The following is a 14,789-nucleotide window of genomic DNA, read 5'->3' as shown; positions in this document are numbered from 1 at the left end:
TACTCTTAATTTTTTATGTTTTATTTTAATTAATAATTATCATATATCTTGTATTATTTTAATTTTATTATTTAAAAAAGTATGTTTAATATTATTTTAAGAGTAAACATATTTAAAAGAATAGAAAAATAAATTTTATTGATATTTTTTTAATAAAAATAAACTTTTAAAAATATTTTTTGTATTTTGCAGATATATCCGATATCCGATTCGATTCGATCCGTAGATGTGCGATCGAATCGGATCAGATCCAACCTTAAAAACTGCGGATATTGATTCTGATCCGATCCGATCCATGTGCACCTCTAAAATTATCGGAGGATAACACGATTTACAATTTTAATGTAAATTACTGCATGTTGCAACGATTTAGTTAGTAGTGTATTATTCAGAATAACTACAGCGTTACAATTTACCAAGATATACGTGGAGTAATTTACCCATCTAAATATTGTAATTCTATAGTGATTTATAGTTGGACAGGTATAAATTGTGCCAACTTGTTACGGATTTAGCTTCGCACAGAGGAATATAAAATAATGATTAAATTTTTAAACTTACAGTAGTCGTAAAAATTGTTATAATGATTTTTAGTGTAAATCGTTCCATCTTGCAAGAGTACAACTAGTTTTTATTATAAATTTTTTATAAAATTCTTTTTTATTATACTGATTATTTTATACTCCTCTAGGAAGCTAAGTCGTGCTAGGCTAATACGATTTATACTCAGTTTAACTAATTACTTTAGGCTGAAACCAAGTGAGATGGTGAGTTATATCCCTAATAAATCATGGGATGTTGCGGTGATTTACGTGACACTACTAACTAATTTGTTGTAGGTACATCGATTAATGTTAAAAACTTAAAATTGTAAATCGTATTACCTACAATGATTAAATCATGTCCTGTAATAATTTACATAAAAAAAAAACACATAAATATAACCAAATTGTATTTAAGATATTCATGTAATTTATTCCGTTTTTACAATGCTCCTTTTTTATTCATAATTTTTTAGAATAATATTAAAAGTTAAGTAAAAAATGAATGATTGTAAATTCTCCTTAAACATACATTAAATATATTTTATATTAATTTTTGAAAAATAATGCTAGAAAAATAATAATATAAAATTATCTTATTTAACTTAATTAATATCTAATAATTATATATATATAATATCTATAATTACATATTTATTTATATCTAAAATTATTTGTTTATTTTAATAATAATTAAGGAATACAAAATAAAAAGTAGATACATTTAAAAAAAAAAAGCAAATTATGGCTCCCAAGTCCCAAACTTTTATTCTGTGTGAATTTTAGATATTGAAGCAATTTCCACAGCGCCACCATTTTACTTTTTTGGCCTTGTATGCAGTTAATAGTTAATTTAGAATTCAGAATTGAAGCAATTTTTCCTGTTATTTTTTTTGCTTCTATGACCTTGTATGCAGTTAACAAAGCATATCAGTATTCATCAATTACTAGTGTGACCCTACTCGATTGTTGGACAATACCTTGGGCCATTGTATTCACATGGATTTTCCTTGGCACACGATATTCTTTATGGCAATTAAGTGGTGCAGCTATATGTGTACTTGGCCTCTGTTTAGTCATGTTTTCTGATAGTGAAGTTGGTGGTGGAGGTAATATTTCTTGATTAATTCTATTGGAACTAAGTCTTCTGAATGTTTTGTAATAATGATAAGATATTCTTATAGAAAATAATAATCCAAGTCTAAATTTTTTATTTTTTATTTTTTCTAAAGGCGGTTCAAAGCCTCTCTTAGGTGATGTACTTGTGATTGGCGGAACACTTTTCTATGCAATTAGTAATGTTGGTGAGGTATGTGAATCAAAGACTATTTATCTTAAACTTTATGATTATAGACGAAGAGAAGAAGATAGCATCTAGAATAAATGACTGAAGAAAGCAAAAGTGGATTTTACTTAGAGAAAGGTTAATTACAAGTTTTATATCTCACAATAATATCCGATATCTAAAAAATTTATAAATATGAGATACTAATTATTTTAGAATCATTTTTAAAATTGAGTTAGGTGCGCACTTAATTTTAAAAAAAAATTCTACGATACTAAAGCTTATTTTCTTCTTCACGTACTGAACTAAGATGGATCACCTTCATTTACAACACGTGTCTACGAAAACCACCAACTTCAGGTGGCACATGTTGCTCAATACATCAACTACTACAATTACATTTTTTAAGAGATAAATTATATTATTTTCAGCCTTAAATTTTTATTAAAATTTTGATATTATTTTTTAAAACAAATATGTATTTTTAAATAGAAAAAAATATTGTGAGTTGAAAAAATGCGAACCAGAAAGAGAATAGATTTTGAGTAAAAAAAATTTCCTTAAATCTTAACACAATAAGACATATGTGTCACGGTTTTGGACACACTCAAATGTAATCGTATTGGCACTTGAACTTATTCAACTTCTTGAGTTAAGACTATATATTAGCCTAATTCTTAATATTTAACAAGAAAGTTAAGAACACAAGAGAAAGGAAGTTTTGGTGGAAAGAACACTATTTTATTACTCAAATATTTGTTATAAATGACTTACCTATCCAAATTATAACTTTCACCCTATTTATAGCCATCCACCTTCTAAATGGATGGTTAGGATTAAATCTAATCAACGGTTCAAATTGATCATCTAAAACTTTCACTACAAATATATATTCTATTATATTTCTCTAAATACTTTTAGATTATTTCATACTACTCTTCATACTTCTATATACACCCACACTCTTTTAGAATACTCTAGGACCTTCTAGAGTCTTCTAGAATCTTCTAGGGTATTCCAGGACCTTCTAGGACATTCTAGAACATTCTGAAACCATCTAGAGCATTCTCAAACACTCTAGAAAATTATACAAACACTGTTAAATTTAACCTTCTAAAATTTACTATGACATTCTTCCCCACCTGTTGCACAGACGTCCTCGTCGCGTTCTATTTATGATAGCGCTCTAGGTGTTCTTGGAAGTGTCATAGATCTTCACTAGCTTCCCAACTATCTTTGATTATCGAGACTCCTTTCCACTTAATCAAGTTTGTATTGGATATTTGGTAGTACTCCTCCTCTACGTCTCATAATACGATTAGCTAAGATCTCTTCGATTTCCTTATCAAAGGATCTAATCATCATGGGAGGAGCACAATTCGAGTCACCTCTACTCAGTTTCTCTCGGTCTCCATGATATGATTTAAGCATACTCACATAGAAGACAGGATGGATCTTCATAGAGGGAGGGAGTTGTACTTTGTAAGCAACCTCCCAAACATGCCCAATTATCTCAAATGGCCCTTTTATATTTGTGAATCAATCTCTTATGAAACTTGCGAAAGGCTTTAAATTATTGTGGAAGAAGTTTAATCATTACCTTGACTCTCACTTGATAGCTTGCATGCCTCTTCTTTTTATCTGTTCATTTCTTTATCTTCGTTGTAGCTTTGTTGAGGTAAGAACGAGTGACATCTTCTTGTTCTTCCCAAGACTTAATCATATGATAAGTTCCAGGGCTCTTTCCTGAGTAAGAGAAAGAAAGAGAGTGTGGTATAAGCAGCAATTGTCTTGTCACAATCTCGAACGGACTATTCCCTGTAGACTCACTCCTTGGCAAATTGTATGAGAACTAGATAATGTCTAGGAGTTTTGTCCAGTCTTTCTGATTAGCGTTTACGAAGTGCTTCAAGTAATACTCGAGTAAGACATTCACTCTCCATCTTCCCATCAGTTTGAGGATAGAATCTTGTCAAGAAGTGAAGTTTCGATCCAAAAAGTTTAAACAGCTTTGTCCATAGTCGTCCTGTGAAGCATGGATCTTGATCACTGATGATGCTCTTAGGTAATCCCCAATACTTTACCACATTCTTGAAGAATAATCGTGCTGCTTCCTCTGCAGAGTAGGAGTAGGTATAAAAGTAGCATACTTCAAAAATTGATCCACTATTACGAGGATAGATCCAAACTCCTCAGACTTCGGTAAGGCAGAGATGAAATCTAGAGAGATACTTTCCCACAGTCGCTCTAATGGAGGCAAAGGTTCCAACAACTCACTTAGTGCCTTATTTTCAATCTTATCTTATTGGCACACAAGATAAGTCTTCACATAGCTCTTCATTTCATCTCTCATTTGAGGCCAATAATAGAAAGATTCAATGAGCGTCAAGGTCCTTCACTGACGTTGGTGACCAGCCCACTTGGTGTCGTGGCATTCTCTCACCAACTTTCTTCTTAGATTTTTCTACTTAAGGACATATAGTCTTCTCCCTTTGGTGTATAAAATGTCGTCTTCTAGTAAAAATCTTTTGTTCTTACCTTCTCTAGCCAACTCTACCAACTTCTTGGCTAATTGATCATCATGTTCTTCCTTGATGATGCATATAATGTCTCCTTTGACCACAGAAATGGCTGCTATCCTGTATGGTGCTGAGACAGGCGGCTTCGCTTCTAACTCCAATTCAATCTTATGATCCACCTTCCTCCTAGATGGTAGTTGCTTTGGCAACTCGGGAGGTATCACATCCTTATTTTTTCAAAGACTTCCTTGATTTTAGGGGGAACATCTTCTCCTTCAAACGTTGTCTCCTCTTATAGTAGAGTCAAATACACCATCTCCCCCTTCTTGAACCCTTTCTTGAGTTGCATAGCAGAGAGCATCGGTGGTCCTCCAACTTTAGAGACTGTAGGGACTATACATGGAGACCCTCTCTCCATGACGCATACTATGTCGTAGTATGACATCGGTATTATATTTGCCTTCCTTTGTATGTCGAGCCCGATGACTATCTTGAACTCATCCATGGGTGCTACTGAGAAATCCACAAAACCTTTTCAAGAACCAAAAATCATCTCAACCCCTTTTTCTACTCTCTTAAGAGGTTTACCCTTAGTATTCATGAGTTTAAATCAACCATTATTTTCAGTGATCTTTAACCCAAGCCTCTTTGCTTCATCAGGCGTGATGAAGTTGTGTGTAGCGCCAGTGTCGATCATAGCCATAATGAATTTTCTATTGATAAAGGATTTGACATGAATCAAGCCTTTCTTTTCTACAGGACTTGCCTCTTTTCCCTTCACAGCATTCATGATTGGACAGACTTCCAACACATTTAGTGACTTGTGATTGTGCCTCTCGTTCTTCGGCAATAGATGCCAAAGTCCCTAGCTTGGGACAGTTAATGCACAAAAATCTGTCTCTCAACAAATTTCTCTCGGCAAGTATACCGAATTGTCGTCAAGTAAAAACTCACAATAGAGTGAAGTCGAATCCCACAGGGATTGATTGGTTGATCAACCTTAATTAGAGGAGTGTTCTAGTTGAACTGAACCAAATTTGAATTGAAATTTACAGAAAATTAAATGGCGAGAAACTTAAATGGCAAGAAATGTAAATAACAGAATGTAAAAGGCAGAAATTAAATTGCAGAAAGTAGATTGCAGGAAATTAAATTGTAGCAACTTAAAAGGGATTGGGAATGATTCAGCATAAATGTAAATAGCAGAAAATTAAAGAAAGGAAAAGATCAGAATGGGAAATTCATTGGGCTTAGGAGATATTGCATTCTCTGGATCAAATCATTTTCATCTCTTCCTTATTCAATGCATTCATTGATCTTTCTTGGCAATCTTAGGTGATTGGATCCCAATGTCTTGGCTCACCAATCTCTCTAAGCTTGAACAATTGCCCAATGTCTTGATTTAATTGCTCATGGGAAGAGATGAAGTTTTGTCACTGATTATACCACACACTTTCATAGATCAAAGTATTGGTAAGATTACATGTCACTATGTCCATCCAACCCCCAACCTAATCCGATGTGAGAAAGCATTTCTAGCATGATTTCCTCATTTCTCTCTCAAGGTTCAGAGGAAATCCAAATATGAACAACTTCTCTGTCAAGATAATTGTTCAATTGAATGAAGATTAAAAGCTTTATAGCAAAATCAAGAGAAAAGACAGAGGAAGAAGAATGAAAACTATTATTGATCTATTGAATTACAACAGAGCTCCCTTAACCCAATGAAGAGGGGTTTAGTTGTTCATAGCTCAATTCAAATCAAAAAGAAAGAAAGAGCAAGAAAAGTAAAGAGAGTACAAAAATAAAATGATTCCAGAGTTCCTAATTTGGGTCCCTGGCTTCTAGCCTTTCTGAACTCCCAGAGCCCCCGCTCAGAGCCTCTCGAGAGCTTCCTTCAATCTTCAAAGACTCTTCTATTTATACTCTTCTTCCCATCTTTAATTGAGCCTTCATTCTATTTGGATGTGGGTCTTGGCCTTGATTGAAGCAAGCTAAAGTGGCTCTCAATGATGTTGAGGAGGGACGTTTGGAAAACTAACGTTTTGCATTCTGCATGGTGCTCAATTGTATTATTTCTGGCATCAATGTTGGTGATCAACGTTAGCAGGAAAACATTGAGCCAAACATTACTTGAAAGAGAGTTAAGAATGGCCACTAATGTTTGCCTCAACGTTGGTTTACCAACGTTATATCCAATGTTGCCTACTTGTGCGTACGCACGCTGCCTTGTGCGTGCGCACATTTTCAATTTTTCTACTTGTGCGTATGCACACTAGGTCATGCGTACGCACACAAGGCATTTTTGGCAGCTCAAATTTGCAATTCTATCGCAGACGTTGGACCCAACATTTGATTGCCAATGTTGCTTCCAACGTTGCCCACTTGTGCGTACGCACGCTGCCTTGTGCGTGCGCACACCTTGCATTTTTCTTCTTGTGCGTACGCACACAAGACAGTTTTCACAATTCCAACTTTTAGTCTCATCGAAGACGTTGGAGGTAACGTTAGTGAGCCAACGTTCCCTCCAACGTTGGCACCAACAATTGTAGAACGTTGCAGCCCTTTCCTCCAACGTTTGAGGCAACGTTGGTGTGCCAACTTTGGCTAACAACATTGCTTCCTCTGCTCCTTTCCTTGGCCTTTTGTTGCTTGCTTGCTTGCCTTTCTTCACCTATCATCAATCAACATATATATCAAAACTTTGCTAGATTCACAAGAATTTGCATCATTCATAATTAACAAGTAGATATAGCATAAATCTTATGAAAATGCATCAAAATAACAATGTTTGATTGAATCAAGGCATGCATAAAATTCTCATCCAAATACTTACTTATTACCTAATAAATGCATGAAACTACCCTAAAACAAACTAAAAATGGCTTGTGAAACTAGCTAAGATGCCCTGTCATCAACAGTCCTTCATTTGATGTGGTCCCTTGCACACAAAGCATCCTCCTTTGGGAATGAAAGCTTTATTCTTTTCTTTGTAATCTTTTTTTGAAGAGTACTTCTCTTCCTTCTTGGTTGAGAAACTCTTATCCTTGTCTCCCCCGCCTTTAGTAGAACTAGACTTGGGTTTAGAGTCTCCCCGATAATACTTAGTGAGTGATTCGGCAACCACGATGGCCTCATCGACATCCTTAACGTTTCTTCTTTGTAATTCTTGCTTTGCCCAAGGTTAGAGTCCATTAATGAAGAAGAACAACGTATCCTCTGATGCTAAGTTGGGGATTTGAAGCGTGAGAGTAGTGAACTCCTTTACATAGTTGCTAATCATACTCTTGTGCTACAACTCCCTCAACTTCTTCCTTGCTTCATAGATCACATTCTCAGGGAAGAATTGTCATTTCAACTCCCTTTTGAAATCTTTCCATGTGGCTATGTTGAAAGTACCCTTCTCTATATCTATACATTTTCTCCTCCACTACAAAGTAGCATTATCAGAAAGGTAGAGAGCTACAGTGCGTACCTTTATTGCTTCTTCGACCACCCCTTGGCTTTCGAAGTACCTCTCCATTTGCCATAGGAAGTTCTCTACCTCTCGAGCGTCCCTCACGCCCTTGAACTCCTTTGGCTTTGGGAGATCAATCTTTGTCCTCTTCTTTATAATGGTTGGTCAAGATTTTGCCTCCTCAAACCAAACTCGAACTTCCTCAAATAGCTTCAAGGAATTCTCAAGCTTCTCTTCAATTTGGAGCTTGCTTTCTTTGAAAGCATCTAGTTCTTCCAATACGTGAGTCTCGAGGGTCTCCTTGTCGTATTCTATCCTTTGGAAGCGCTCATCCATAGATGATAGAACATTCTCCAACATCGAAATTCTCTCTTCTAAGAAGTTAGAGTTCTTACCTCTAGACTCACTTGAAGAGCGAACCTTTTTGCTTTTCCATTGAGAAGGAATAATATCACTTCCCCCTTGAGACTTAACATGCTCCATGGTTACACTAGAAGTCATACACACAAACCACTTGTGCTCCCTCTCGAATCTTGCTCTGATGCCAAATTATCACGACCTTGGACATACTCCAATGCTACTGTGCCGACACTTGGACTTACTGAACCTCTTGAGCTAAGACCAAGTCAGCCTAACCCTCAGTATTTAGCAAGAAAGATAATAACACAAGAGAAAAGAAGTTTTGGTGGAAAGAATATTTTATTACTCAAGTGTTTATTACAAATGACTCACCAACCCAAACTCTAACTCTCACCCCCTATTTATAGCCATTCACCTCCTCAATTGATGGTTAGGATTAAATATAATGGGTTAAGTACGATTTTGGTCCCTAAGGTATAGGTCAAAAAAATTTTTTGTCCCCAACCTTTTTTTGCACACAAAATCTTCCCTAAAGTTTAACTTAGTTTTAAAACCGTCATTCGGACCAAAATACCCTTCTCCTTCTTCACAAAAATACCCAGTTTCTATTATTCTTTTTGTTCTTTTCCATCACAGCAGCATCTCTTCTTCTTTTTCCTTCTTCTTCATCACAACACCAATAGCAACAATAATAAAATCAGAAGCAAAATCAATGTAATAAACATAAAAAATAGAATCAGAAATAGAAGCTTAAACAGAATCAAAATTAGAAGCATAAGAAACAGAAGCAAAAGAACAATCATAAGCAGAACAAATCAGAAGCCCAACAACAATGAAATCAAAGAAACAGAATCAGAATCAGAATCAGAAGCACAAAAATAATAAAATCAGAACCAGAATCAGAAGCAGAAGAAACAAAAGCAGAAGAACAATCAGAAGCAGAAGCAGAACAAATCAGAATCAGAAGCAAAATAAATTAAAAATAAAATCGGAACCCTAGGGAGAACCAGCGGCAAGAACGCGAAGCGGCGGCAAGGTCAGTAGCACCAGCGGCCGTGGCAGCAGCGGCGGCAATGGCAAAGCACGACGGCAATGAGGCACCCCTCTTTCTCTCCCTGGCCATGCATTTTTTCTCTCTCTTCGCGAGCTCTTCGATGGCGGCGGCAATGCGTGGTGGCAAGGCTCGCGTCTCCTCTCTCCCTCATGAGCTCTCTCTCCCTCTGATTCTAATTTTCAACGGAGACGGCGACTCCAAGCCTCACCGACGTTGTCCCCGCCCCCTCCCCTTTTTCCTCTTCCTTTCTTTCCCCTCTTCTTCCTTCCCCCCTCTCGNCATTCTGTTTCTCTTTTTTTCTCCTTTTTTATTTTATAATTTTTTGGGTTAGGGGTAATTTGGTAATAAAATTTAAAATTTAAGTAAAAAGGACAATTTTAAAACTGAATTAAACTTTAGGGACGATTTTGTATGCAAAAAAAGGTTAGGAACAAAAAATATTTTGGCCTATACCTTAGGGACAAAAATCATACTTAACCCAAATCTAATCAACGGTCCATATTGATCATCTAGAACCTTTACTACAAATATCTATCCTACCACATTTCTCTAAATTATTCTATATTATTTCATACTACTCTTCATACTATATATACACCCACACTCTTCTAGAATATTCTATGACCTTCCAGAGTCTTCTGGAATCTTCTAGGGTATTTCGAGACTTTCTAGGGTATTCTAAAACATTCCAAAATCATCTAGATCATTCTCAAACATTTTAGAAAACTATACAAATACTATTAAATTTAACTTTAAAAAATTTACCGTGATATTCCAGAGTCTTTTAGAATTTTCTAGGTTATTTTGGGACCTTCTAGAACATTCTAGAACGTTTCAAAACCATTTAAAGCATTCTCAAACATTCCAAAAAACTATACAAATACTATTAAATTTAACATTCTAAAATTTATCGTGACACCTGTGACTAATATATAAAGATTATAAAATAAGTTGTCTTTTATGGTTAATTTTTTAACTATTTTATACAAAAATAAAAAATGAGATTCATCATTATCTTTCTCACTTCTGCGACTCTGTGCATTTCATAAAGTATTCTACCGGGTTTAACGACAGCTACCCAATATTCGGGAGATCTCTTTCCCAAACACATACGCGTTTCGGTTGGTCTTACTTTAACTGGTTTGTCTGAAAATATCCGTACCCATATTTGTTTACCTCGGCGGAAATTTTGTGACATTGCCCACCGACCTGCTTCTATTTGTCTAGATATGATCCAAGCGGATTCAAGTACCTAAAGAGCATATCTTCCGAAGCAAATATGATTACCCCAATAGGATATTTTTTTCATTTTTTCTCTATGTTGCTTACAAAATCTGGTTCTTTTGGGGTTATAGTTGATAGTTGTTTAAAAATCTCATCACTATTTCAGAATCGTACATGAGATTTTCACCTCATACAGCTCCTCGCAAATAAAACAATTATAAAATAAATTTATCCAATACCAATAAAAATTAAACACCAATATCTTAAGTACTATAGAGCTTCCCATAAAGTAAAGTAAACGTGAAAAATAAATAACTTAAACATTAAATTCACAAGATCTATTTGCTGCAATTTCATATTGACAAATTCTCTCAACTTTATTGTAATATTTGTTATCACCTCCTTTTTAACATAAGTATATAAAAGACCAAAAATATTTGGTAACAAAAAAAATTTATTCAAAATTAATTAAAATTTATTAATTAGTATAATAATTAATTAATATTAAATAAGATAAATTTTAATTTTTTTTCCTAATATTAAAATGAAAAATGTTTTTAATTTTTCATCTATAAAATTTTATCCTTAATACTATAATTAGTATTTGTTCAGTAGGTCGGTTACCGGACGATTCGGGTTTGGACTTCCGGGGAGTGGTAGGGGTTCGTCAGGTCGTGGATTGCCGGGCTGGTGTGTGCGAGGTCCCGGGTACTTCGTGTAGGAAGGGGGGTGTCACCTGCAAAGACACTCCGACGCTTTTGTCAGTAAAAGTATAGGCGAAAAGGGGTGATGTGATATGTGACGTACCTCGAGAGAAGGGCGAATCCTTCCCCTTATATACTGTGTCAGGAGTGGGCCCTACAAGGACAGGCCCACTTTCTCTGGGACGTTTTTTCACAGCCGTGAATGAGTTGTCCGGGACACGTGTCCGGGTTGGTTGCGGGGCGCATCACCCGTGACCGTCCAGGTCGGGTGGCGCTCGGGTCGGGTCGACCCGTGGAGGGTTTGGGCTAGGCCGTAACAAAATCACATGAGAAAGACAAAGTTTTCCTCCAAAAAAAGCGAATAATATACATTCCTTTAGGAAATAAATATCTATACACACATTTTATTTTTACGAAACAAAAAATGAGAATGAAAAGGAGGAAGCACTATGATGCGTGAGGCATAAGTTTGTTGATGGAGACACTAGGTAACTCGTCTTTGATGAGATAGCATTATTATCATTATCACTGAATGGAATAGGTCTTGAAACAACTGGCTTCCATTTCCATATAAGATTAGCATACTCAGGATGATCTACAAAGGGATTCCGGTTATGCTGATACATTTTGCATATTCTTTCATTTCTCAACTTCTCTTCCCTCGAAGGGGGATCCACTTCGTTCCACTTCAATAATGTGGAAAGCAACCCCATCTCCCTGTTCTTAATACTTGGTCTCTTTGATTTTCTTTGGGCATCGGATTATGGCGGGGAGTCGGGTTGCCGTGTGGGGTGTTGCCATGTTGCCGTTTATTGGCGGCGACGACCTGGCTGACCTCCTCGTCGTTTATGTAGTCTCTGGCAACGTTTTGGATCTCGTGCATGGTCTATACTGGCTTGGTGATGAGGTATTTGCGGAAGTCTTCGTTCATGAGTCCGTTGGTTAAACAGAGGCTTGCGACGGAATCCGTGAGTCCATCAATCGTTAGGCATTCATTGTTGAAGCGGTCCAGGTATTTTTGTGTGGATTCGTCTTGTTTCTGTGTGACCCCTAATAAGCTGATGGGGTGTTTAACTTTGGTGATTCTGGTGGTGAATTGGGCCATGAACTTCCGTGAGATATCGTGGAAGCCAGTTATGGATCCGTTGGGGAGGGCGTTGAACCATTTGATCGCAGGGCCAGCTAAGGTTATCGAGAAGGCCTTACACCGGATCATGTTGGCGGCTCCTTCCAGGTTCATCCTAGCCTCGAAGGCCGTTAGGTGTTCCCAGGGATCGTTGGTCCCGTCCTATTTCATGTCAGTGGGCTTGTTGAAGTCCTTCAGGACTTTGGCTCTCAAGGATTTTTCTGTGAATGGGATGGCTTCCATTATCACGTGCATGTTTTCTGCTCGTTTGGCCTCCCGATGGTGCCGTCGTTCGTCTTCTCCGCATCGGTGTTTCGGGTCTAGGGAAACGCTGCAATCGTGCTGTTTGCAGTGTTGTTGCTCAGGGGGCCAGGTGTTCCTGGTATCGCGATGAGATTAGGTCCTGGAGGTCGCTTGGCTTGTATGCTCCGGGTGGTACCGTTCTTTGGGTGTGACTCGGCCTTTGGGGTTTTGCACCCTGAGGCACAACTCTTGGATTATCTGGACCGCCTTCTCTCCCAGGTCATCGGGTGGCCGGGCTTCAGTGGAAGGACGATTGTCCTCTCTTGGTTGTTGCTGGGTTGGGGTTGGTTGGCGATGTGCCGCGTTTATTATCCTCCCATGGGTGGGAGGAGCATTATCTTGGAGTTCGGGAGTTGGGCTTTGTGGGTTTGAGTTGGGGTGTCGGGTGGAGGATTGCTCCTCGAGGTTCTCCGTCATGCCGCCACGATTTGGCTGTCCCCCGTATCTGTGCAAGAACCTTGAGAACTTTCTTGATCTATTGGCTCCTGAGAGGTCTGAGCTTGGCCACGGTGGTAGCATTTAAGGAGGTCGTTCATGATGTCATGGCGACAGAGTTGTCATAGGTGAGGCGGCGGATGACAGAGGTTTGGAACCTAGTGTTGAAAGAGGTGACCTCGTGGGTTTGGAGGAAGAGTTTGAAGAGTTCAAAAGAAGAAGCAACCTCGGTGGGCATGGAGCCGATGTAGAGGGAGAAGATGGGGCCATGGCGCTTGGAGAGACGGATGAGGGAGTGGTGAATGAGAGGGTCCAAGAGGTGGAGGTGTCCCACTAAAGGGAGGTGAGACTTTGGGCTCAGAGGATTTGGAATTTCACCGTTGGAGTAGGGCGAGGGTGCATAAAGAGTGTTATCACTAAGAAGGTAATTGCAAGTAACATTGTTCCTTTGGGATTTCGCCGTTGGAATAGGGCGAAGGTGTGTTATCGCTGCAAAGGTGATGTAAGTTAAGGAAACATTATTCCTTTGGGATTTTGCCGTTGGAGTAGGGCGAAAGGGTGCGTAAACATGCAAAGGTGATGCAAGTTAAGGAAACATTATTCCTTTGGGATTTCGCCGTTGGAGTAGGGCGAAAGGGTGCATAAACCTGCAAAGGTGATGCAAGTTAAGGAAACATTATTCCTTTGGGATTTCACCGTTGGAGTAGGGCGAAAGGATGCATAAACATGCAAAGGTGATGCAAGTTAAGGAAACATTATTCCTTTTTGCTCTCAGTTACACGCAAGAAATCTGAGTTTGATGATTGCTCTTCTGGGTTATCCGCCATGCCGCCACAATGTTGCAAAGTCCCCACAGACAGCGCCAATGTACAAGATGTCTCTGGTACGGGTTGAGAGATGGATCGAGAACTTGCGGGTTGAGGCAGATGCCGGATCACTTGCCTAGAGCAATGGGGGGTGGTACCTGCAAAGACACTCCGACACTCAAGTCAGAATGGATCTAAGAGGTAAAAGGTATGAGGAATGAATGAATACCTGGAGGGACCTGGGTCTTCTATTTATAGGTGATGGTGAATATCTTATCTTATCTTATTTGGCTAAGATAAGGGAGATTTTGAATTATCTTATCTTATCTTATCTTATTTGGCTAAAATAAGAGAGACGTTTGAATTCGAAAGTTGGTTAGGAGCTCTAATGGGCTAGTTCCGAGCCTTCTGAAAGGATGAAGGGGGTCGGACCCTGATAACCGAATTCGAGAACCGTTCTGGGTGTAAGATCCGTGGGCCGGATCCGTAACAGTATTTATAATTAGTGTCAATCATATTTATTAAAATTCTGGTAAAAGACTGCATATATATATATATGATTCCTTTAGAGATTGTGTACTAAATCCTGCGAAAGCTGGTACTTTATGTGGACACGTGTTGTAATTAAAAGTCAGCCACGATAGTTATAGTGAGGCAGAAAATATCAAAATAGATTTTAACATGATAGAACTTCATTTAATTATTAGATGGTATCAGAGCTTACTCAATTCAATAATATTGTTAAGCTACCCACTATATTCCAGATGATCATTTTTTAGAGAGACGATACAATTCTCATATATTTTAGAGATACCACCTTTAAATTGTGAGTAGGATTGGAAATAGATTAACTGATTAAGTGGCCTTCCCGGAGCCTACAAAGTACAAACCTATCTTATAATAGCCTAAATATATTAATATATCAAGTTACTCACAAATTATTTTTATAGGTCTATCAAATCTTAGGCCTACTG

General features: G+C 37.7%; 1 protein-coding gene across 2 annotated transcripts in view; it reads left to right on the top strand.

Annotated features, from left to right (window-relative positions):
* LOC107648836 (solute carrier family 35 member F1) overlaps nt 1-14,789 on the top strand; it is a 23,829-nt gene that overhangs the window by 4,937 nt on the left and 4,103 nt on the right. For both annotated transcript variants that reach the window (XM_016352649.2, XM_016352648.2), the window contains exons 4-5: nt 1,460-1,651; nt 1,775-1,851. In XM_016352649.2, the coding sequence (XP_016208135.1) occupies nt 1,460-1,651; nt 1,775-1,851 (269 nt within the window). The remainder of the gene's footprint in view (nt 1-1,459; nt 1,652-1,774; nt 1,852-14,789) is intronic.

The sequence above is a fragment of the Arachis ipaensis genome, chromosome B06 (genome assembly GCF_000816755.2).
Source record: "Arachis ipaensis cultivar K30076 chromosome B06, Araip1.1, whole genome shotgun sequence".
In the NCBI taxonomy this organism is placed as follows: Eukaryota; Viridiplantae; Streptophyta; class Magnoliopsida; order Fabales; family Fabaceae; genus Arachis; species Arachis ipaensis.
Note: the sequence above shows the minus strand (reverse complement) of the source record. Positions and strands in the feature narration are given on the sequence as shown.